This window comes from Parus major, chromosome 12 (assembly GCF_001522545.3).
Source record: "Parus major isolate Abel chromosome 12, Parus_major1.1, whole genome shotgun sequence".
In the NCBI taxonomy this organism is placed as follows: Eukaryota; Metazoa; Chordata; class Aves; order Passeriformes; family Paridae; genus Parus; species Parus major.
The window spans coordinates 6567767-6593915 of NC_031781.1; the positions used below are offsets into that span (position 1 = coordinate 6567767).

At 42.1% G+C, this 26149-nt stretch overlaps 1 protein-coding gene and 1 long non-coding RNA gene across 3 annotated transcripts; one reads left to right on the forward strand and one right to left on the reverse strand.

The window, feature by feature from the left end:
* Positions 1-155: 155 nt before the first annotated feature.
* Positions 156-22319, reverse strand: TKT (transketolase). The gene is made up of 14 exons (XM_015640862.3): positions 22107-22319; positions 17206-17323; positions 15755-15868; positions 15007-15104; positions 13185-13376; positions 12256-12374; positions 11162-11355; positions 10443-10607; positions 9663-9819; positions 5049-5179; positions 3914-3997; positions 3654-3747; positions 2047-2169; positions 156-451 (listed from the first exon to the last, which is right to left on the reverse strand). Exons 1-14 carry the CDS (start codon positions 22211-22213, stop codon positions 264-266), a joined length of 1884 nt encoding a protein of 627 aa, XP_015496348.1. The 5' UTR covers positions 22214-22319; the 3' UTR covers positions 156-263.
* Positions 2348-20617, forward strand: LOC107210281. Of its 2 annotated transcripts, XR_004499266.1 has the most exons (5): positions 2348-2444; positions 7943-8091; positions 8582-8964; positions 19649-19771; positions 19865-20617. It is a non-coding gene; the product is annotated as an uncharacterized LOC107210281 (long non-coding RNA). The 2 variants fall into 2 exon arrangements; XR_004499265.1 differs by lacking the exon at positions 2348-2444 and having other exon boundaries at positions 7895-8091.
* Positions 22320-26149: the final 3830 nt, after the last annotated feature.

The window sequence follows — 26149 nt, forward strand, 5'->3', positions numbered from 1 at the left end:
TTCCACTTCAGCATCACCCAGCACATTGGGTACTGCCCCCTTGCCTTTGGCTTTAAATGGCTGGAGGCAATGCAGAGAGGAGGGACTCTAAACATGCAGGTATTACCCCACAACACCAAACCCCACAGAGAAAAGAAGAGCTCAAATACCAGAAGGTTTTTTTAAGCTGGTATTTTTATTAGACCTCTCTACATAAAGCACCTTTGCCTGCCTTAACCTCTCCGAACGCAGCTCTTCCGTTACACAGCGCGAGACGCTTCCAGCTACTCCGCGTTCCTGGATTTGGACACGGCTGCCCTCACCGCCTGCATGATGGCATCCTTGTCAATGCCAAACATCCTCAGCAGCTCAGCTGGCTTCCCGCTGCGGGGCACGTGGGACACAGCCAGGCGAGTGACGGTGACACCGGGCTCGCCCATGACAGCGGCACACACGGCTTCGCCAATGCCACCTGTGGAGAGAGGGCAGGCACGGCACTGATGGAGCGCCCGGGCAGGAGCATCCTGCTGTGTGTGTGTCTGAGCAAAGGGGCCTGCAGCTTACAGCCTCCATTCCCAGCCTCAGGAAAACACCAGTCACACATGGCTGAGTGGGCTAACTGTGAAATGAAAACCCTGTCCTGTATCAAAGGCATTCTGAGGACAAGCAGGCTGCCATTTCTCAAGTACTCAGCCATCAGCAGCAGGACACACCTGCTTCTCACGGGCACAGGACTGTCAGCAAGCTCTCACCACCTCGGCATCAGCCATCAGGAACCAGGTTTAAAAATACACTTTGGCTGAGGAGCATTTACAAGTGTACTTAAGGCGCTGAAATTCCAACCAATCTCAGCAGCACTTCAGAGCTCCATCTTTTCACAGAGCTTGTACGTGCTGCTGGGCACCTCTGTGTTATGTAATGTATTCACAACCTTTGCTTAGAGCTCAGCTCTGACTCACTATCAGTCACAGGGACAAAGGATGCAACGGGAACTGCATGGAGGCAGGAGAGACACTGGGAGCAGAACTGCTAGGGAAGAAGAAAACAGGACTTGTATCAAAAGCATGTGCTGTGAGACTTGGTAGAAGAGGCACCTTAGTGCTACCCTTCAGCCAGAGTGTATCCAGGATCACAGGGCTGCCCAGAGCTCCAGGCATGGTGGGATCTAACCAAACAGCCTGCAGCCAGAGGCACCTCTGGATGCAGCTGGTGAGATCAGTGTGATGGGGCCTGCAGTGCACTCGGGGTTCTAATGCACAGACACCTGTCATTCCTGCACCACACAGCACCGTGCCAGCACAAAACCCCTGGTCAGCACCTCACAGTTAAGACTCTCTGTCTTGCAAACCTGCAGTAAAATACTTGTCCAGAGCTGAACACTAAGCTAGAAAATTATGAGGTTCGGTGATCGATCACCACCCACAGACTGGGACAAAAGCATTGGTGTATCCAGCACTTGGAGTAGAACCAGCTACCTTCAGGTACCTGGCAAGAGTGATGCTCACCTTTAATTAAGATAATATTCTCATAACTATATCTACTAATTTCTGTCAGTAGGTATCTATGATGGTGGAGAAGGAAAAGGGAGGAATTTATCCCAGAGTAACTGTGGAAAAACTGTGGAAACTGCCCAAGACATCTGATTTCAAGCAACCTGGAGCTGGAGCCAAGCTTTTGGACACATGGAATTCTTAAGCCTACACAGCAATGGTCTCTCTTGCAATTTTACACCTGCTGTACAACCTTTCAGACTGAGCAGAACCCCAGCAGCACAGCAGGAATTTACAATTTCACTGGGCACTAATGAATCCAGGCTTCACGTGGACCAAGCATACAAAGGGCACACAAGGCCAAGTTAATCTGAAAGGCAGGCCCGATCACCCCTTACATCTTAGGAACCTTTCAACCCTCAGTGGCACTTCATAATCCTAACAGCACAAAAAAAAAAAGCTGAAATCTTTCTTTTGCTTTAACAGGATGACAGCATCAGGTCCCATACTCCTCTGTCAGGCCAGAAGCTGGGAGCTTCCAGCCTCTGAGGGCTGTGACCTCCCAGACCCTGCTCACCTTCATGGTAATGATCCTCAACAGTGATGATTCTGCCCTTGGTTGCTCTTGCATTTTCAAGTATTGTCTTCTTATCCAGGGGCTTTATAGTGAAGGGATCAATCACACGGATGTAGATTTTTTCTGCATAAATAAATGAAAATTATTTGCACCAATGAATTGCAACAGGCAATGGCTGTGACCATTAGGAGAACTGCCCACATGAACTCCCTGTACCAATGGCTTATCTACCACAGAACCCAGCCAACCCTAATCATTTTATGTATTTTTTCTCCATGCACCTTGTGGAATAGTGATATCCATGTATTCACAGATGTGATGGAGGAGGCTTGGATGAGTGACTCAAGGTTACCAGGAGTACTCATCAGCAAAACAGTCATCTAACTGGCTTTCCCCAGGTAAGAGAGAATCCAGTAACCAGGAAATCCTCCTTACTCAGACTGTCAATTGTAATATTTTTTTCCCAGAGCTTTATTTTACCTTTACTGTCAAGCCAAGTGCAATTTCCACCTGATTCTTTGATGTGTAGGCATTCTGAATTCTTTCTTTACTGCAGGCTGCCACCTCTCAGGTGTGTCTGTCCGAGCTGCCCAACCAGGGCACCTTTAAGGTTGGTTGGCACCAAACCCAGATCTGCCCTGCCCTCATAAGGCAGGCCCAGATGGCTCATTAAAGCAGCACACAAATGGTAATTGTTTATAAAGAATAGCAATTATATGAGGTTCTCTCTAGCCCAGGCTGGTTGAACACTGGGCCAACTCCTTCCTACACATGAAGGGGCCCTATTGTCAGTTTTGTGACTGAAGGCTCTTTAGTGGCCAATACATTTTAGGTATTAGACCCTTTCTCTGCACTATGGGATTATCTCTCCAGAGGTGATTATTCAGACTTCAAGATCAGCAGCGCATTGTAAAGCACTATAAATGGAGAAAAATAACAGTAGTTCTGAGAATACAACTTTCAAAATGTCCTAATCCTGGTGACTCAAGGTCATGACAAAGTGTCAGTCCACCCAGATGCTGCACACAAAGCTCCCCATAAGCCACAGGCAGCATTTACTGTATTATCTCCTGCTATTTGTAATCTCTTCCTCAGCAGAGGCCCCTGATTTACAGATGGGTTTTTTGATGGTTTCTTTCTCTTATTTCATTGAAGGATTACCATTGCTGTGAGATGTCAGTGACTTGAGCACTGACAGATTTGTGCCCTTCCCAGGCTAGCTCAGAGCTGCTGCATTCAAAGGAACCCAGGACAGCAGTGAGCCCAGCCCAGGGCCAGGTGCCCACGGGCACACACAGGTGACCCAGCCAGACCAGGTGCCACTCCTGCTGTCCCCAAGCCTCTGCCCACAGGGCACTATGGCAGGTCAGCAATTCTAAGGAGATCTCAATGTGATCTGTTGTCAATTTTCATGGCTACTCATGCTGCTAAGCCAACTCTTCCACGAGTGAAGACTGGCAGCTGCATGCAGTGTTGTGGTGTACCAGCTAACAGGTGCCTGACTAGCTGTCTGAGCAGTGTAATTAATGTTTACCAGTACAAAGGGTGAGCAGTTAGGCTGACTGGTATTGATTTTTTTTCTGTTACAAAAAGGAAAAAAGCCCCACCTTTTCTCAGCTGCTCTGCTGCAGCCAGTGCTTCATGCAGAGTGACTCCTGCTCCAATCACAGTCACTTGGTCATCCTTACTCTTCAAGATCACCTGCAAGAAAACATGTCCATGTGTTTGTAACACAATCTTACTGGGTTTTTTTTTACATTTGTAGAGATTTAACAAAAAGATCAAATCTTTGCAATAGGTTGGAGGGAAAAGGGCTTTTACAAAAGGAACACTGCATATTTTTTCTATTTATCTGTGCAATATTTACCTTTGCCTGTCCAATATGGAAGTCCTCATTGTTGTTGTAAATGACAGGGTTTTCAGGACGACTGGTTCTGATGAAACAAATACCCTGTTTCCGAGGTAAACATGTTAGAAGTTAAGAAAACAGAGAAGTGTTGACATTTTAGTGGATAAATCCTATAAAAAAATACAGCAAAACTACTTTTTCTGCTTATTTGATGTTCACCCTCCTATGTTGCCTCTGGTTCTTATAAGTAAACTCTGCCCCACCAATTCCCATTAATCCTTTGTGGCAGCTGGTTGCTTCAAACAGTACAAAACACTTCACCTCCTCTTAAAGCACACTGAAAACTTTCAATTTCCTTTCTGATTCCAAGATACTTATTTCTCTTTGGTTCTCTTTTGGTTCTCTTGTGGAAATGGAGAATCCTACTTGAGTTAATTACTCTTGGAACCTTACCAGACATGTGCAACTTTTACTCTCAGTTTTAAATTAGAGAAGAATGCTGGGTTGAAAGCAAGGAAAAAAAGTCTTTCCATCAGTTTAAGTTCAGATGCCTTTCCAGAAGAAGTAGCAAACTTGTGCTTTAGTCTCTTCTTCCCACTCCTTTTCCCATCTTCTATATTTTTTTCCATAAACCACTCATCACATTTGTTACACACCAAATTTCCACACTCCTTCACTGAAAACCTGTAGTAGCAAGATTGAATTTTTTTCAGATAATTTGCTCCCTTCTCAAGAAAAACTTATGGCAGCCAAGGAAAATACTGACCTAGGAGATGATCAAAATCCTCAATAAAGAAATTTATCTTTCCGTATCCAGCTTCAAGTTTGACCCCAGAGATAAGGTACTAGGACACTTTTAGGTTTGCTAAAGACTTAAGGGATTAATCCTTACTCTAATTCAATATAGATTCAAACTGTACTTTTGTAGTCATTTACATCTCCCCAGATCTGGCCCACAGCATTCCAGACTGTCATTCTGCACTAGCCTGGACAGAATGTCTGCAACCTTTCCTTGGTAAGAAAACATCCCACTGTCCCACTGGAGCCTCGGGAAGAATTTATGTGGGTTCAGACATGCAAGAAACATGCCAGAAGCAACAATAATAGTACAAAAGACAGAATTATCCTCTGGCTCAGAAACACTGATGCAAACCTTGGTGTTGGCAGCTATTTCCACTGCTTTTTCAGTGGCTACAGCATCGCTGGGGTAAAACACAGTGGAGTTGGGAATAGCCCGGAACATGCACAGATCCTCCAGTCCCATCTGAGATGGCCCATCCTCACCTGAAAGAATGAAAGCAGGGTTACAAAAGAGCAAGTGCACAGTTTTGATAATCACTCAATATAGAAGTGAGGTTCAACGTAAACCAGGCAAAAAAGGAGAAAAGGATAAAATCAGGCACACACACGACATGCAAGTCTACCTGCTTGAGAAAAGAATCATCTTCTCCTTAAACTTGGAACCATCTAAACAGTAAATAAGGATAGAAAGAGACTAAAAAGAAAGAGAACTGGGATTAAAAAAAAAAATAGGAAATAAAGTATAACAATAAAACAACACAAAAGGAATACAACCAAATAGGAAGGGTACAGATACAGAAAGAGGGTCACAAGATATCTGAACATCTTCAGATTAACATGTCCTGAGGCAAAATTTATACTTATCAATAGATGTTCCTTCAGATTTAAACTGCTGGAAATGTGGAAGGAGAATTGCATAAGTCCCATTAGAAATGGAGAGTGCAATTGGTACAACTACTCTCAAATTCTTAGGCTGATTTCAAGATTAAATGAAGGGTATGTATGTATTTTTTAATACCATAAAAAGGTCTTTTAAGGAGCAATAGGGCATCTGTGTTGTTAATTCAACAACTCAAGCACCTCATGGCATAAACTGCAGATCTATGCAAATGAGTCGTTGGCCAGGACACGTGCTGGGTGCCATGATTCTCCATGATTAAAGGAACAACCACCACAACACCCCCCGCCCCCAGTGACCTTATGTAATGGAGCTTTGGGAATGGCACTGCTCCAAACCAACCATGCACAGAGCTCTGAATCCACTCATGTCACAGCCTGCAGCAGCAGGGCAAAGAGCCTTCCCACATGCACCCACTACCTGTTATTCAAGAAGGACGAGTTCACGAGGAACGAGGAGAATATTTTCCTAAGAGCAGCACAAAATTCTGAAGAACTTTAAACACGTTAAAGAGATCAATCATTGAACTCTGCCACTGCACATTACCGATAGAGTAAGCACAGACCAGGAAGAGGAAGTCTCTCAGCTTTCAATCACGACATGAAAAAACCCTCTCAACATCACGGTTTCTAAATGTGTGCACTCTGAATGAGAGGGATCCAGTGGGCATTTTCTTTTTCTAAAATGCACCCACAGAATGGAGACAAAGAAGGAAAATTAAATTATGAAGAATAAAATTATCAGGTGATAATTTTAATATCCTGAATCTGAATCTTATCCAAGGTAGAGACTTACTCATGGTTTTCCTGCTTTTGCTATGGAGGTGCCAAATACCCACCGACATTCAAAGCTCCTCAGTTCAATTCAGGGTAACTTTAGTAACTAGCACCAAGTTGAGTCCGGCCCCAAGTCTTTATGAAAATCCCAATTTATATGGTTTTGGAATACCACAGATCAAATGAAAGTATGATTCTCAATTACACCTGAAAAATCTATATTTATAGCTTAATAACAGCAGTGCTTAATATGAACAGTAGCAAATGTCCAGGATATAAACCAGTCTAAACAACTGATATTCTATTTTTGACATATGTACGCTATGATTTATTATCATATATGTTCAGTTTGAAAAATATGTTTTTTCTATTATTCTCTTATGACCTTAAAACTTGTTTAATGTTTCGGTCCATCAGCAACTATTGGTCCAGGAGTGAACTTAGTACAAGTTCAGAGGTCATTGTGATAGCTATTTCTCATAAATTTAATGGGTTCAAATTTCAGTGCAGCAGAAGTCCAGGTCTACCTAGAACTGCATACATAAAAGTTCAATTTTCACCACAGATCCAGACTGGATTCTGAATTCCATGCAGATTTGGAATTCCATGCAGCCCCAAATTTCTAATAGGAAGTATGCTTCATTCATACCCTTTATTTAAAATTGAATTTTTTAAGTGCTAAAGGATTTAGCTGAATAATTTTCTTTATGACTCTTTGTATAAGTTGCAAAAGCTACAGTAACATCATATAAATCTTTATATAATTCTTTATATAAGTTGCAAAACTTTGGGTTGAAATTCTTTTCTGAAAATCAAGTTGAGGCTTGAATGAGATTTGTACCTCAAACAACTTTATAAATCCAAGTCTGCACTTCACAGTCACAGCTCCCAGCAGAGTATTTTGTGTGCTGAAAATTGAAACTTGGAAGTGTGGTTCTAGGAGACAATTCAGGTAACCCAAAGGAGTTTTATCTTCTTAAATCAGCAAAGACCAAACCTAATTGGCTTTTGCACCAACACCTTGCTTGCTAAAAGTCTGAAGGTGGAAGGACTGATTTTAATAAGAGGCTTATAATAGAATCCCTGCCTTAATTACATACAAAAGCCATAATCTACATACACACTACATACAGACTCTGCTCCAGAGAACTATAGTGCCACAAGTTAAGTTTGAGGTTTGGGATGAGATTACATGTGTTTATGAAGCATTTTTAAGTCTTTACCAATATTACAGATCAAATTAACTATTTTGTTTAAAAAAAAAAAAATTAAAAAAAAAATCCAACTTTCCTCCAAACCTTACTGCCAGCCAAAACTATTAAATCAACTGAAAAACTGAAGTGTGCAGAGAGCCTTAATTTACTACCCCTGTCAGCTCTCCCTCTCTTTCGCTTTCCCTAGAAATACCTACTAATTTTTCAAGCATGAATGTCTGCTTGCATTTTTCTTCTTGGTGTGCAAGTCTGTTCCTGTTTTCATGGGTCATGTCTATGCATTTCAGATAAAAAATAAAATTCTCTTCTTCCTTCAAACCAAAATCAACCCCACTATGATCTGACGTGTTCTGAACAGTTATGGTGGGGAGCCAGGACCAGAGAAGGCTCCGCTGGTGAGGGCCCTTACCCAGCTGGTCTGAGATATGCTGGCTCTGCTGCCTGGTTTCCACTGGCAAACCCTTTTCCCACACCTCTCATGTGAATGGACTGCAGGATAGAGCCTGGGTGAGCAAAGCTCCTTCTGCTGTAAGATATCCTGGCTTTGGCTGGGATAGTTCATTTTTCTCTTAGCTGGCACAGTGGTGTGATTTGGATTTAGGAAGAGAATGCTGATAGCGTTGATAACACACCAATGTTTTGGTTGTTGCTGTGTGGTGTTATCCTAAGTCAAGGAATTTCTGTGTCCTCATGCTCTGCCAGTGAGGAGATGGACAAAAAGCTGGGAGGGACGATGACCCAGACAGCTGACCCAAGCTGGCCACAGGGATATTCCATACCACAGAATGCCATGCTTGGCACATAAACTGGGGGGGAGCTTGCTACAGCTCAGGGACAGGCTGGACATTGGTCAGTGGGTGTTGAGAAATTGTATTGTGCTTGTTTTTCAGAGTTTATTTTTATAATTCCAATTATTATTAGTAGTAGTATGTTTTACTTTGTTTCATTTATTAAACTGTCCTTAACTCACATCCTTTTTTTCTGATTCTCCTCCCAGTCCTGCAAGGACAGGGGGTGTGTGAGTGGTTGGGTGATACTTGGTGTCCAGCTGGGATTAAACCACAGCAGATCAGGCTTGTGACCTCCTGAGGAAGCTCAACATACAAGAGTCCATAGGAGCTGACCAGATGTGTCCCAGAGTCCCGAGGGAATTGGCTGACATAGCTGCCAAGATACTCCCCATGAAAAGTCACAGCAGTATCAGGTGGAGTCCCCAGTGACTCGAAAAAGGGAAACACTGTACCCAGTTTTAAAAAGGGAAAAAGAGAATCCTGGGAACTACCAACTACCACTCTGTGCCTGGGAAGATGCTGGAACAGATCCTACTAGAAGCTGTACTGAGGCACATGGGGAGAGGGAGGTGATTCAAGACAGCCAAGGGTAAGTCCTGCCTGACTTTGAGCAACCTAGTCAAGTGGGAGATGTTGGAAGGAGATGACCTTTAAGATCCCTTCTCAAATCTTTCTATGATTCAGTTTTCTGAATTATGTAACAGCTTCACTGTTCCTATTTCATCAGTATGTAAGAGGTTTTGGATTTTTTAAATCACTGTACTAACAATTTCAGTAGTAAAAAATACTGTGATAAATTGGAAGTTATTTCAAATGTGTGATCTCTAAAGTGACTTTGAGATTGATGGACAAGAGCATCTGTGCAAGAACAGTGTCATTAGTTTCTCATTTAAGAGACTGGAAGACAAAGGTACAGTAAGCACATAACCATTCTCTCCACAGAAGACATCAGCTGAAAAGATGAAATGGAACCTAAACTCCCCAGTTTCAGTCCAATCCCTTTATCTCAATATTTACTTGTACAGTAGAAAAGCTTGTAGAGAAAAGTCTTATTTTCATCAGGCCAGAGAGGAAAAACAAGCTGATGGCAGCTTGAAATTTTTCTCATTCTTTCTAAATACAATAAAAGTGGATTTGCAAATACGACTTCCTCCTATCACTGCTGCCACTGTTACAGCACCCCAGCTATAGTGCAGCTTGCCTCTGCAGAGCAGGATCCTTCTGGCTGCCTGACACTTATCCCTGAGTGGCTAGGGACTGCTGCTAGGAAGCTGTGGGGGCCCTTACCGATGGAAACCCCGCAGTGGGAGCCGCAGAGGTTGATGTTGCTGTCGGAGATGGCAGCCATGCGGATCTGGTCAAACGCCCGCGTGAAGAAGGTGGCAAAGGTGCTGGCAAAAGCAACGGTCCTGTCACGAGTGGCACAACCGACTGCAATGCTCACCTGAGAGGGGGATATTGGACAAGAATAGTGAATTCCTCATTTAGCAGTGGTTTCCAGGATATCATCTTGCCCTAAAAATTTAGCAAGAAGCTCTCAACGCAGATGAAAAAGTCTCTGTTTAGTTCTGCTTCTAATTGCTGGTGTTTCCAGAAAGGAAAGGAGGAAACTCACCCTCCCCGTGTCTATTCTCCTGCATCTCCTCTGCTCCATGCTTTACCTGCCAGCTGTTATTGTTGACCCTTACTGGCAGCTTCTTTTCTTTATCTGCTTAAAGCAGCCATTCAAAGATTTTTAAGACTTATCCCCCTCTTTTTTCTCCTGGATCAAAGGCTTACATTCTCAGTCCAATGGATGTGGTCTTGCCATCCCCAGCAGAGAAAAATCATCATTAGTAAGAGGGAATGGATTTACCTGTGTTATTTGGACTGGTATTTAAGTATGGTATAATGGCATAACAGTATAAAAGGGCCCTTCTTTAGCAAAATGGAAATTAGAACAAGGTTCCTAAATGGGTTTTTGCTACAATTACCTCATATTTATTTGAAAAGCAGGTATTAGACCCCACTCTAAGGGGACTCACAGTGAGTGGTCATACTGATCAATGAACCCAAGGGAGCAGTTACCATATTCTGCTCAGCAATGTAGCACTCAATGTAGCGACTGGGATGCTCCTTCTTGAAGAGCTCTGAGAAGGTGGAGTTCTTTGTGTCACCATCCAGAGCAATCACACGATCGTTGGCGTGGCCCAGTTTTGCAAGTGCGACCCCATAAGCCTTGCGGGTGGCCCACTGCGAAAGGAAAGCACACCAGGGCTGCTGTAACTTGCTGCTTTCTAGAGGCTTTTTCTTCCCCCCCATTTTACTGTTTTCCAGTGATAGCAGTATCAAAAGTATGTATGAGAAGGGTGACACACAGAAGAGTAAACAAACCCACAACCAAGCCTTAGAAAATCAAAAATTAGAAATTACATCTGTGCTGAAATTGGCAACTTGCCACCAATCCTGATAGGAAATGTTTAAAACCTTGCTTTCCAATCATGGAAATTCACTGAACCTCATGGAGCTTCTTCAATTTCAAAGGCACATAAAGTAGTTTAGAAAATTGATAATGATCATGAAATGAAGAAGAGTGATTTGAATCTCCATATTTTAATATATTTATATACCCTTCTGATACCCAGCAAGTTGATTGTCTGTGTCACACCACAGAAATAGGTGTCTGCCTACTGAGAAGAGGTGGGTAGCTACAACTGTTGCAAGGGATAACACAAAACCTCCTGCCATCCAGTTAAACAGTCTCACACTTTGAAATATCTGACCAGCAGTGAAAAAGAAGGGAATACCTTTTCTCCCACTTTGTAAGTTGGTGGAGATGGCATCTTAATGTTTCTAATATTTACTATTGGTGCATCTTCTTCTGGAAGGGCTGGAGAAAGCTTTTTCTTGTTTTGGATTCTGTCATCTATTTCCTGAATGACCTGTTCAGCCATATTTTTTGGAAGGGGCTTTCCATGCCAGCTTTCTTTATCTTCAACACCTGTGTATTTAAAATCACATTACAAGTAAGAAAAGTATAAAAACTATTTAGGTTTTTAGCTGCAGATTTTATCCAAATAAAGGTGCAGTGGAGTATGACAGTCCAGTATTGTCTTCCAAGGAAGAAATTCCTTGAACAATTACAGTAGTATTCAACTACATTAAGACAGACATATTTAAACACATAGGAGGAATTTTACATAATCAAATTACATATATTCAAAACTTGTGAAAAATCCCAGCATCTTCTACTGAAATTATTTGTAAATTTGCACCTAACAGACCTAAGTGTGTCAGGAAAAAACCAGTCAATCAGTGTGAACATTTCCCATAAAATTTCAACAGTTCTATTTAAACAAACCTAAACAGTTCTACGTTTGAAACAGCAGTTAATCAAGGTGTCCAATTCAAACAAGATCTGATGTTTTACAGCTTTATTTTAATAGTTTCTGATGACTCTTACTGTGCACCCAGCACTAATCACCCAGCCAAATCACCTCTCTGGCTGATACACTGCTTTTCCCTCAGTCACTGCAATTAATGAACTTTGCTTGCTTACTCAATGAAAAGGAATGAAGATATTCACTGCTGTTATTAATATTGATCTGGTCAGAAAGGCAAGCTTGCAGAGTGCTGCTAAAAGCTGTGGCTAAAGGGAATCATGGCAACCTTTGACACACTGAGTGTGCATTTGTTCCATCCCATGGACAGAGCACTCCACAGCTGGCACACGCCTCACTTGATAGAACCAAACCAATTTTGTCAGCAATAATGTTGCTGAGAGGTACAGAGGGTGAAAAATGTTCTTCATGCTGTTGCTCAGATGTGCAGGAACCTTTACTGCAGCACTAGGTACACATCATATCCATGTGTGTAAGCAGAGCAGTAACTGTTTGATTACCTGATATGCCTTTGCCTTTAAAGGTCTTTGCAATGATGGCTGTTGGCTGATGTTTGGCCTGGCCAAAGGCTTTGCAAAGCTCCTCCACACTGTGTCCATCCACGATGATGGCATGCCAGCTAAGAACAAAAACAGATCAGCTGTTTCTAAAGGGTTTTAGCATGTGACACTCTCTGGTAGTCAGCAATAACAATAACAAACACTAACTTCATTCCAGTGCAGTGTCTTTTTAAGAAACCCAAAGTATGCCAGAAACACTAACTAGCCTTTATTTGAGACCATAAAAAATAGCACAGCTGCTTTTGTATAATGCAAAATGAGTCACAGGGGGATCAACAGCTAGGAGCAAAATTCACAGCCCACAGATAACTATGTTATCCTACATTTCTTCAGATATAGTGGTCCTTTTTAATCACTAGAGCAAATCAAACATCTAGAAATAAGATGAAAACTGACAATAGACGTTGATTAAAAAACCCCAAAACACTCTGGCATAATTTAGTTTCTATTGTATCTGACAATTTTTTAGCACGGGCTTTGCATCTGCATAGAAACATGAAACTAAATGAAAGCCAATACACAAAGAATTCTCTTACTTTCCATGCTGCTTTTTTCTGATCTACTTGCTCTGATAGGATATGTGGTCACAGTTATAAAATCTGAATTCAACATGTTAAAAACAGTTTTAAGATCACTAAAAGATTTATCTGTGCAAGCAGCCCTTATTTTTCATTAAAACCAACAAGTTTTGCCACTTTTAATATTCCTGCTGCAGCCATGAAGCCGACCAACATCAGGCATTATGAAAGACCATCTTCCTTGCTGATGGAATCCTTTAGAGCTGGAAGCTCATTTGAACAATTCTGAGAAGCAAATAAGACATACATTTTCAAATGAGAGATTAGCCTGGACTTCTCCCACTCACATACCCAAAGGCCTCGCAGCGTTTCTGGTAGATTTCAACGTGATGCTGCAGAGGAGCAGGGTCACTTTGTCCAAGACGATTAATATCAAATATAGCAACAAGATTATCAAGCTTGTAAAAGCCAGCAAAGGCCATTGCCTCCCAAACAGAGCCTTCAGATAATTCTCCATCTCCAAGCAGACAGTACACTCGATAGCTAGAAGAAATTAAAAATGAAAATAAATTAGGTTTGATGTATAAACATTATTAAATCAAAACTCCTCCAATAATTCATAGTAAGAATTCACTTCATTTTTCTATCCCAAACTCAATTTCCATTGTTTAATGCATTCACCTCAGCTAAAGTTACGTAACCTTAGACAAATCAAATCAAATTAAAATAGTTCTGAGCTTTTACATGTTAGAAAAATCAGATGAGAAACATTGCACTCCTTTCCAAACCTTTGTCTCAAAAAAGTCAAGTCTCAAGCCTTCCACTGCAAGGCTTGACTGAACAGGCCCATTGAACACTGTCACTGTGACTCAGCAAGATCCTGAACAATGCAGGGACAGTTACCTCTGCTTCCTCCTTCCTCCCACATAGCCTCTGGAAGGACAACCAACAGGAATTAATTTCAGGAAACTCTAAATTGTGGATGAGCTCAGCTATGGATTAAAGCATGCTGCATAACAAATTCAGAGTTCAGGAAAAAATTAACCAACATGATATGACTTGTAGACTATTTTTCCAGCCACTGAAGCCTTTTATTTAGGCAAAAATCAGTTAGCAGGAGCACTGCCTCATCTCTACCAAATTCAGCCACAGCACTTTGCTTTTAATACTACTCTTTTTCTGGGTGACAAAATTTGTGAAATTTATTACCCACTACAATTAAAAAAAGAATAGTAAATTAGCCTTCAAATATATAATTTTTAAACAAAATAATCGAGATGGCTGTCAGTGATTTTTTTTTTACTCAACGTGAAGCTATAGCAGGCTTTTGATCTGATTCTCACCTGCCTTCAGCTAAATGTGAACTCCTTGCACTTAAGCTGCTCCCCAGTGCTGCACTCAAGACCACCTTTTCCTTTTGTCATGTAAGCACTGGTTAGATTTTTTTCCACACGTAGCATCTGCTAAACTCAATTAAAATCAGCAAGTCATCTTTCACAAAAATGATTTCAAGCTAGTGAAGTGTAGGGCACATTAACTGGGCAGCCTATGCTCAGATGTACTAGAACTGTCAAATAAAATATATCAACCACATCAGGCTATTTTCCTCCTCATACAGATTTGCCTTTAGATATCTTCTTTTCTTGTGCACAAAAAAAATGGCAGGAGCAGTCATTTATATCTCTGTGGAGTTGAGTGCCTTCCTGATAACATTTTGGAGCCCTACTTTATGATTCAATTGTGCTATTATCTACCATAACAGTTCCTTATCCAACGTTCTCCATTATTTGTCATCTGACTTTGAACAGACATCTCCAGCTTGCACTTTCCTTCTAAATGGACACATCCAGTCTCAAAATGGATATCAGTTACTCTCTGGAAGTTAGAGGCTCCTCCAACAACTCCCTGTCTTCTCTGTTCAGGAACATCAGCTTGCAATGCTGTCAGGTTACAAAAGAAACACACATATGCACTAATTATTGCTAATCTTTAAACCCTTGGTAGTTTCACTGGCAACAGCTTTGTAATTATCATTTAAAACTTGAATTTAAAATCAAGTTTAGGCATGGAGGATGGAATAAAGGAGAATCTATCTATCTATCTCTATCTATCATATTTTAACAAAATTTTCCCATTAAATGCCTATAATCATGAAGTATGAAAATGGAATTACCTGGCTCTGTCAAAGAATTTGCCAGTGTATGCCATTCCACAAGCAGCACCAAGACCCTGCCCAAGGGATCCAGTAGCCACATCAGTGAAGGCTTGTCTCTGAGAATAAAAAGACAACAATTATTTTACAGCTATGAAATAGAGGAAGTAATTTCCAGTGCTAAAGATGGTTCTACATACATCAAAATGCAGCTTCTCAGCCATAACAATTTGCAAGTCCCTCTAAATCTTGCCTTGAACCCCAGATTTCCCTGCAGTGCAGGTTTCCTTCATGGTAACAGTCATGAGCTAACTGGGGTTTCTGAGAGGGGATGGAATTTCTCAGCCATGCTTTGGGTGGCAACAGTTAAGGATTCATGATTTTGTGTAAAAAAGGAATCAATTGAAGCAACAGGCTGGGAATGGAAAGACCAATGAGGTGGCCAAACTAGGTGTAAACTCTTGAACTACCTCAAAGCTGCTTAAAGGAGAGGTAAAGCCTGGATGGAACTTTACCTAAACATTTATAAAATGGAAAACATTGCCATGCATGGCTGTAGGGGAACTTTACTACAACAATAAAGGCCATTTTTACATGCTCATTCAAATACAGTTCAAATTCAAATTCAGTTGTGAAGCCATAAATGCCATCATCCTTCTTAGAAGTCTTTATCTTTCCCGGTCAGCTGTCAGCCAAAATTGCTGTGAGATACATACACTGGTTGTTTCACAGAAAACATACTTTCATATCAAAGATTATGAGCACTCACTGGCACTGGGTGTCCTTCTAGGACAGAATCAATTTTCCTCAAGTTCAGTAATTCTGCTTCTTGTAGAAAGCCAGCCTCTGCCCAAACAGAATATAAAATTGGTGCTGCATGACCCTAGAGAGAAAGAGAAATTGTAAACAAAATGCAAGTTTCACAATTCTCAGCTATCAAGACAAAACTCTACAAAGCTGACAAACCCTGAAATTTGGTTTGTAACTTGTGCCCATTGGAAGGCACAGAGTTATTAAACAGTTTTACAATGCACACATCCACACTGATGCTCGTTTCCAAGTTCCCCACACCCCTGCTTACAGCAGGATGAGCAGTGTTATCTCACTAGAAGTTCCTTCAATAAAAATGTATTCAAGGTTGAATGCAATGAGCGACAACAGGCAAAGTTTTAAGCTTTGTACACTCAGACCTTTGTGGAGTAGTCATCTTCTGGAGTCAAAAGAGCATGCAGAGTTTTGAAGCCATTTAGCAAGTCTGGACAGAAACACTGATTAATTAGAGAGCTAAAGTAAACATGAGGAGGTGACTTTTTCAGTGCTTCACCACCTCAGCATCAGCTGCTTGCTGCTCACCCAATTCCTTCCTTCAGAGTGGCCACCAGAAATTGGCAAACAGTTACATCCAGCTCAAAGACATTCACCACGGGCTACACAGCACTACTGCGAGCCACCACTTGAGGAATTCTGACTCAAAGATGGAGTGTGCATCACTGGAGCACCTCATCTGCCATGTTTTACACCATTTGCCATGTTTTATGTTTTCTCAAGGCCCCCTCACCTGCCTTTATGTCATATGAACAATATATCCCCGTGATTTGCAAGGGCACCATGTAAAAGGGAACAGAAACACTAACAGCCAGCACAGATTGGGGTTTAAGTGTTTTCTGACCCACACTGGCTTCAGAGGTAACAGTGGCTTTAATACTGTACTAGCACAGTGGGAATGCAAACTACAAACTACTCACTAACCTGCCTTGTTTCATGTAATGCTCCCTGAGAAGCTGGCAGGAATTAGTGCCCACTGTGACATGGCTGCAGGCAGAACAGCAGGGCTGCATTTAACGAGAGCAAAAAGCCAACTGCAACTGCCTCGTTAGAAAAATAAAACAGACCTTATTGCATATCCTGATAGATTATATAGACAATATCATATTTATTATTTAACATTAGAACAACTTAATATAGTGGAGTTAAGACTTATCAGGACACATTACAAAGACCCTTTCAAAACTGTTTTTAAATTATGCTGCAACTTAATTCAGCCGGCTTTCTTTCTGAAGCTGACAAATTCCAGGCTCTCAAATATTTCCAGCAGACTTCTGTGTGGATGTAAGTGTATGCACACACAAGTCAAAGAAGACAAGTCAATTTAATATACAGACAGACAGCTCTTTGCTTACAGACTGCAACAGGACAGCAAACCAGTAATTATTTATTTACCTTTGAAAGAACAAACCGGTCGTTGCTGGCATTTCTGGGGTCTTGCACTTTGTACCTCATGGTATGGAAAAACAGCACAGACATAATCTCTGCTGCACTGCAACATGATGTAGGGTGGCTACAAGTCAAGAAGAGCCAAGATTACCACTTGTGTTACAGTTTGCTTAGGACTGCATCTTTAAAACATCACTTTACCAGACCCCAACTCCTCAGCATTAAAATACACAAATCTGAAGTGTTTGATGAGCCACCCCTGTGCTGCTCCCCCAGTGCCAATCAGCTGTACTTTGAGACAAAGGGAGTCTCTGATCTGGTTGAAGTGGATGTTCAGTCTAGACCCTGCTGACAGCTCAAGGACCTGTCTTTTAGAGCTCTCCCTTCTCCATGCCAAGGACCACCACCTGAAGGGGTGGATGAAGCACAGGACAGTCAGACACAGGCAATGTCAGCCTGGGCCTGAAATCAGACTCCACTGATTTATCTGGTGGCAGAACTTCACAGCGATGCAGAGGGAACAAGGACAGCTTTCCACAGAACTGGAGCCACTCTCTGAGTGGAGAAATTAAAAGCATGGCATCAGGACTTGTTCAGGCTCTGATGCACATGCAGGGATTGGTAATGCAAGATTAACTTCTGCAGAAAGTTCTGGAACATTTATAATTGTATAACTTAGGAACCATTTCATTGTACCACATTAGAGCTGACAGAATAATAATTCTGATTTCTAAAGAGGACATTAAATAATGCAATTCTTGTTTTCTTCTTCTACTGAAACTGGATATGGAAATTTACTGTCTCCAGTAAAAACCCAGATACACATTGTAAAATACTAAATTGCTTCATCTTTGGCTAAGAGGGGAACTAACATTTTCTACATTTACATCTTTATAAGTTTGAAATATTGTATGAATTGGTTTATCAAACATTTTCAAGTATCTGGTATAGTCTCTCCCATTGAACTGTCTGGGATAACAGCAGTGTGGATTCATACTTCAACTATAAATTGCCTTAAGAATACACAGGCCCATTTCACAGGCAACTGTGCCATAAAGTACCAACAAGTGAACATAAAGTTATGTGAAAAGGTTATGCAAGTAGCAAATATGGAGTTATTCCATGACAAGGTATACATTTCGTTCCAAGTGCAATAGAAGGGCACAGAATTATTTTTATTTATCTACATTACATTACTGTAATTTATGTAATGATCACTGTGGTTCTTCTGCACCTGGAAGGGGTGGCACCACTTGACCACTTGGGAGTACCAGCCTTGGCTTTTCACTTGCCATAAAGTTTAAAAGGGGAAAGGAGGCTCTTTAAGATCCTTTACTGAGTGTGGAAAATAGCATATTTCAGATTTTACTGGTGTAAACAGCATCATTCTTGACATCAGTCATTGCTACTGAAGTACAGGAAAGTGGATGATGAATAGTAAGAAGGTTGAAAATGCAGTTTCATTTCACTTTCTCTTCTACCAACATTTATTTTTCATCTTTAGCAGGATATTCTTAAAGTATCTGATCCTACTTGCAAAACAGGTCAAACTGACTATGAAAGTGTCACTTGTTTCCCACATGTACATTTACCATGCATGTTAGGATTAGACAACACTTTCACTAGAACTTTAATCAGAATATTTTCTTTTGATAGTAAAAAGCCTTCCCACCCAACATTTCCAACAGAACTGTAACAAGAGAATAAAATAAATAGAATAAAAACATGCAAAACACTAGCAAAATACAAATGATGGTTAGTGTCCATCCCTTAGTAAGTACTCACACACAGGGAACCAAGAGAATTAGCTTTAAACCATGGTTCAAACATATTAGTAAATATTTATGTATTTGAGTTAATCAATAAGCCTTACATGCTTGTTTAAAGCTTTCATTCCTTTAATTTTATTAACTTTATACTTAACCATACTTCTATGAACTCCTGGTCTTGATTAAAAAAGTTTTAAACCACCTAAAATGGTAGCATGTGGAAATAAAAAAAAAAAAAAGTAGAAAAATTTAATAAATTACCTGAAAATAGAGAAAAAAAAATAATCTAGTTAAAACTACAGGGTAATTAAATTAATTTCTACTATCAGAAATAACAAAAAAAATCTTAACTTTGAAACACAGTCCTTCTGTAGGAAACCTAAGTACACTACGACACCAAAATCCTGGATCCACACAAAGCAAGGGTAAAACAATTGCTCCAAGCTTGTTTTGTGGGGGTTTCTTATTGGATATTTGTTCCATCTACATGGGTTCACACATTTTAACTAGAAAGGATAGTGATGGAAAGCTAAAATGGAACACAGAGTCAAAACCCAAAAAAATTTAAGAAAAAAAAATAAATCTGCAACAAGTGATCACACCACGTATTATGAAACTTAACTGCCTCTTAAGAAACTCTTGCAACTTCCACTTTTAACAATGTATCCATCCTGCCCTAGGAAGCCAAGATGCTGTTTCAAAACTGCAGAAATGTATCACCAGCGACAGCAGAGACTCTACCCCGTTTCAATGGAAATGTGTGCACTACTTATCTAAAAGAAAAACCTCTTCCACGCCCCAAGGTGAGTATGTTCAATCTTTACAACAACCTAGTCAAATTTTTTACCCACGTAAGACATTTTGAACACTTTTTTTTTTTTTTTTTTTTTTTACAGTTCACTGAATTTTTCCACAGCAGCTGATGAAATACTTAGTGATGTGTTTGAGCAACTTCAGGATCAGACTGACTTAGCTCTTGTCCAGGCAAAGGCTGTACTTTCTTTAACAGAAGGTAAAACAAGTAAGGACTGCAAGAATTGGTGTGACATATCTACCACACCACCACTTGTGTTGCAATGCATGCCCCAGTTCACAGAAATTACTTCCTTGAAAGTAGTAGACAGGACCTGTTTTCTCTGAAGTGCTTTTATTACAAGTATTTCCTTCAGTTTTTACAAGCTACACCTTTAACAAACACTTAATTTGTATTTGTATTTCCTTAACAAAGTCGAAGCCATCATGACAATTCATTCTTTCAATTAACTGTAAGCTTCTGTTTAAATTTGCATTCAAACATCTTTTCCCATCCTCAGTGCACAACAGCATAGCACACTGTCTCAGTTTTTGGAAAACATATTCATAATGCACAGCTGCTTTGGAAATATACATTCTTTGCCCAACTCAACAAACTGAATGTTGTGGCACGTTACTACACCATCATCTTAGCAACCAAATCTTATTAAGAAAATATATTACTTGTCAACACAATCTTCTCTCAAGAACCCATCTTTCATAATCTGCTTGTTATCAGGTTGTGTAATAATTTCAGACTACACAACTCCAGTGGCAGAATAAACCAAAGGGATTAATGAAATGCCTTTGTGCAAGAAGTACTCAGTATTTTAGCACACATAAACCAGGGAATAAAAAGCTTGAGTAAAACTACTGTTACTGTTTCTTCATCAGTAGGGTGAGAATGATTTTACTGGTGGATTTCATGGAGCGTGGAAGAGAAACAGAGGCTGTAGTATGATCCTTATTCTTTAACAGCACATCAGACAAAACAGAGAAATAATTCTATCTGTTGATAAGACAGCTGATACCACACATCCCTGTGGTCTGCTTTAAATACTTACTGGAAGCTGAACACAGAAGCCCAAGCTCTACAAAGCACAACTTTTCAATTTACACTTTTACACAGACCTGTGTAATGCCACACACTGCAGCTCTGAAACAAATCAAGAACTAAAAGGGCAATCATTGTGTATCCCATATTTCTCTCTCCAGACTGGACCCAACAAGACACAGATTTGTAAAAAAGCACTGTTCTGACTTGCTGAGAGGTTTCCCGCGTCCAACACCCCATTTCACAGGAAGAACCACAGCAGCACTTTCATTTGCTGTCTCCAAACGAATGAGTAAAGTTCAGCTTCAGGAGCCATGTGAGGCAGCTCATGCCAGGCACAGGGTGGGGACTATAAGGCAATTCAAAGAAGCTTTATAATATTCTACACATCATCCTCCTTCACACAAACCTCAGCATCCAAGGGATTCCTTCAGATTTTTTTTTTTTTTAAACACTGCATCTAGTTTCAAAGAGGTCCGAAGGAGGAAATTGCAACAAGACAGGATATATGTAAAAAAGAAAAACCAAAAAAGCCCAGTACTTTATATGCAAGCATTCACATCTTTTTCAAGTAGAAAAAATGGCTTTAATTTTACATGACTAAAAGCGGATTGTTTGCAGAGATTTTTTTTCCATAGGTAAAGCACGATCAAAGAAAGGATAACCCTGGAATCTGCACACATCAGAGCCCACACTAAATCCTGTCCAGAGGCCTGAATAAACTGCTCATTGGAGACCGCGGGCATTGCACAGATAATCCCACTTGGGCTCACTTGAAATTCTGTGCAGAATTAGTTCCAACTGACGGGCACGCAATGAAAAAGAAGCCGCTTGCGCCTCGGGCACAAATTCTTTGGTTTCCAGTCCTGCACCAACTTAGCATTCCCAGCCTCTCTCCCAGTCACAACACCCGCCGGCACCGGCGGCCGGCGTGGCCCGGCCCGGGCGGGCTGTGCCCGCGGAGCCCCCGGCCGCCATTTCCACACGTGCCAGCCCCGCATCCATCAGCTCCGGGGTGCGGGGCTCGGTGCGATCCGCCCTGCCCGCTCCCCATCCCGCGCTCCCGCGGCCGCACGGCCGGGCCCGGCCATCCCCGCACCGCGGGCATGCGGGAAGCGGAACGCGGGAGCGGGGGCTCTGCCCCCGGGGCACCGCAGCGCCTCCGGGCAGCGGGGGCCCGGCACGGCCCCTCCCAGCACCATGGCGAGGCCGGATGAAGCGCCGGGATGCGAGAGCGCTGCTCCGGTGCGCGCCCGGGGCTCGGTGGCTGCACGCCCGCCTCCCTCACTCACCCGGAGCCGGCCGCGGTCGTGGCCTTGATGGAGCTGATGCGGAGCCTGTTGGCCGTGTCCTTCAGCGCCTGCAGCGTCTGCTGGTCGGGCTTGTGGTAATCCTCCATGTGGGCGACGCGGGAGGGCCGCGGCGGCTGCGGGTCTGGGGCGGCTGGAGCCGGTGCGAGGCTGGGCTGTCCGGGGGCTGCGGCGGCGCGGCTCTCCAGGGCCGAGCGCTGGGGCGGAGAGACGAGCGCGGGGGAGGGGAGAGGAGCGAGGGGGCGGAGAGAGGAGCGGCCGGCTCCCTCCCTCCTCCCTCCCTCCTTGCCTGCCTCCCGCCCGCGGGCAGGGCCGGGCCGGGCCCCGCGGCGGCCCCGGCTTCTCCCGCGGAGCCATTTCCGCCGCGCTCTGAGGGCGAGGGAGCCGCGCTCCCCGCTCGCCACCGCTCAGGGAATCACAGCATCCACAGGGCTGGAAGAGAGCTCTGAGATCTCCCAGTGCAACCCCCCTGCCGAGGCAGGGGCACCCGGAGCAGGTGGCACAGGAACGGGTGGGTTTGCAATGGCTGCAGAGAGAGAGACTCCACGACCTGGAGTCCTGTTCCAGTGCTCTGCCCCTCTCAGCGCAAAGAAGTTCTCTCTCATGTCGAGGTGGAATTTCGTGTTGTTATAGTTTTGGCCATTGCTCCTGTCCTGTTCCTGGGCACCACCGAAAGGAGTCTGGCACCATCCTGTTGGCACCTGTCTTTGAGATGTTTATGTGCATTAATGAGATCCCCTTAGTCTTCTCCATAACAAACAGGCCCAGCTCCCACAGTCTGTCCTCATCAGAGATGCTCCAGATCCCTCATCTTTGTGGCCTCCACTGTACCTGTCCAGCGGTGCCTTGTCTTTCTTGTACTGAGAAGCCCAGAACTGGATAGAGAACTCCAGATGTGCCTCACTAGGGCCGGGAGGGGCAGCATCACCTCCCTCCACATGTTTGGTTCAACCCCTGCTCCATAAAGCTGTTGCTGAGGATCTGCAGCCCGGCCCGTTCCTGTCGCTAAAATAATGTTACAGTATCCCACAGCTTAACAGTAACCTGGTTCTTTTCCCGCAGGAGGATCAGTAGCAGACTTGCCTCATATGGCTTCCTGTCAGGATATAATTCATAATTAATATATGTTAAAAATTTTGATGAACACAGAGACTTTTGCATAAAATATTGACTTCACCACCCATCAATCAGCCAATACATTTTCTCTTGCAATTTTGAACACGGTAACATTAACACTAGACTTAAATAGGGAACTAAAATACTTCATATTTGTTCTAGAAAGCTCAAGCAGCACTAGAAGTCAAAATCTAGAAACAAACAAAAAAGGTCAATTAGACAACAATGACAAAAAAGTAGTGGTGCTAGATTGAAGGTTGGAATTGACAATCTTAAAGGTGTCTTCCAGCCTTGATGACTCTATGATTCTAAGATACCTCAGATCTTGCTCATTAAACCTGGTATTCCTGCACTGCACTCCTGTATTTCAGCATTCTGTGCACTGGTAGTTTGTCCTAGAAACTGTATTGTATTGATTTAAAAATACCCTAGTTACATGTAGTGAATGAATGCTATCATCATCTGCTCCCGGAAGACACTGAACCACCCCCATTAAATACCCTTCACCTTCAAGGATCTGCAGACTTTGGGTTTCAGAAGCAAATTCTGCAGAATTTGGGTTTCTGAATGTATACCATGTGTACAGAGCATTCAGCCATGCTCACTTGGCAAACTGCCAGTAGGAAGTAGAATGTTAAATTCTTAGCAAGGTGACATAAAATTTTTTTCCACAAACTAACCAATTTATTAGAAGAAGTAAAAGCAGACACCACTCCCTTAGCTTGTTTTATTAAAGTGCTTCATCAGTTGTCTTCTTAAAAATCCTTTTAATAAAAATCTTCAGAAGAAAAACTAGACTGGAAATAGGCCAGGAAGGATAAAACAGAGCCAAACAACCAGACCTGACAGTAGCAAAGTGCAGAGGTTGTTCTGGGGAGCACTATACAAAGGTTAACTGCTGCAACTACCATTTGCTCTGCTCCAATCTATATTCAATCTTCAAATAATTGGGTAGGGTAGGCCAACTACCTTTTTTTTTTCTTTTTCTTTCTGCAGAACCAGTTACCCAAATCTTTTGATGTCAGTAATACACTTTGAAGTGATAGAGACAATAAAATTGGGATATAAAAGATGAGAATCACACAAGCCTTGCTTTAAATTTAGGAACTGATGACATGGGCTATAATGCCAAGAGCTTTCAGTGGCAGAGCAGAAGGCCAAGAAATGAGGGTATTAATGCACTTTCATGGTCACTGTGCAAGTTTCCTCTCAGGGTACAGAACTGCACTTTGTACACCTTGTAACCCACCGTGTCTAAACAGCAGCTTGGAAATTAAGTAACACATGATAGCTAGAAAGTAGCTACTTGTGCATGAAATCATACCAAAGAGATCCTAGTTGAGGAAACAGAAACAGGAATGCCACACATGGTGGAGACAATCAACAGCCATTCTTAACAGCAGTTCCCCCACAATATTCCAGTTAAAATCCAGTTTTTACAATACAGGTACAACAATATAGGGACTTCTTTTATCCTCCTGGAACTCTGATGCCCAAAGGAATATTCTCAGCAGGGGAGCATCAAAGATCTCAAGAGTTATAAGTAGTATCTATGAGAAATACCGATTTTATCTCTTTGCAGATTTTAAATGATAAAATCTCCCTTGTTGGTGAGGTAACAGTAAATTCAAACCTAAGTTCCCTGTACACTGAACCTTACATATGCAACAAATCAGCAAATATCTTGCTCAGGATCTGGTTGTGCCATTGCCTCAAACAGGCCTAAAATCAAACTAATATTGTAGAGTGAGGGTGACCAACTTCTCTGAGCATGTTGCACAACTTTTCCTCTTCTCCTCTGTCCATTCTTGCATCCCTTCCACAACCTGTCAGTCTTCTCAAGGCAATGGCACACTTGATTTTGCCTGCAGCAGATCAGAAGGTAAGACTAAAGCTGCTTGAGCTCCCATTTGGATCAAGTTTCCTGATTGTTCCTTGCTCACTGTGCTCTGGCTTTCTCTGCTGAGCAGTCCCAAAGCTCATGAACTGGATTCCTTTAAAGATGAAACAGAGGATTCAGTCTGAGAAAGCAGCTAGTACATCCCAGGTGCTAATGAGTAGTCAGTCCAACAGGACAGACAAGAGCTTGTCTGGAGCAGAATTCAAACTCCCTTATAGTGCAGATGGGGAGTCCTCAGCATTTTCTCATGTGCTCTATAGACCTGCTCTACTGGAATCTCCTACCTGCCAATGTAGTCAAAGCCACAAAACCATTTCAGCAGCACAGCAGCATTTATTAGCTTGAGCTCTGTACCATGCTCACTGATTTGAGAGCAGTTGTTAAAATACTGGCTGTGCTGAGGAAGGGAATGACAATTTTTCTATCACCCCTGCTGTTCAAACACTGTTCTTTAGATAGATATTGACATTTGGCTTAACCATCATCTCACTGACATGGAATTATCTCTGTCAGTTGAGTGAGGTTAGGCAGGACAATTTGGTCGTCTTAATCTGTGGTTTAGAAAAGGTGCATAAAGTAAGTTCTTCAAATGAGGCCAAGCATAAGTGAAATCATGTTTATGATGCCAAACTCCACAGCATTTTGTACTGACCAAAGATACATTAAGAAAATATGGCTGTGCACCCAATTTCAGCTGCAGAAAACAAATTTCAAAAAACTTCATAAGTACATTTGTATCAGGAAACTAAAAGCTTATTTTAGAGATATGGATACTTCATCTTTCTGGATGGCTGGTAGTATTTACAAACACAGGAGAAAAATATTGAAATGGAAGCAGGTATCATGAAAACAATGAAGTAATTGTAATGAATATACTAGGTTTTTACTTCTAACACATTAATTTAGTCCCTGTTTTCTGTCTATACAATGTAAGAGGTGAGTATTACCAGACTGTTACTGCTCTCTGCATACATCATTGGTAGTTGCAAAGTGAGATGACAGTTAACTA

What these genes read in the sequence shown, in the direction of transcription:
- TKT (XM_015640862.3), bottom strand. Translation starts at nt 22,213, where the DNA reads ATGGAGGATTACCACAAGCCCGACCAGCAGACGCTGCAGGCGCTGAAG. An exon ending in ACCGGTTTGTTCTTTCAAAG is followed by an intron (nt 15,869 to 17,205) that starts GTAAATAAATAA and finishes CTTTCTCTCTAG; the next exon opens with GGTCATGCAGCACCAATTTT. An exon ending in AAACGCTGCGAGGCCTTTGG is followed by an intron (nt 12,375 to 13,184) that starts GTATGTGAGTGG and finishes TTTTGTTCTTAG; the next exon opens with CTGGCATGCCATCATCGTGG.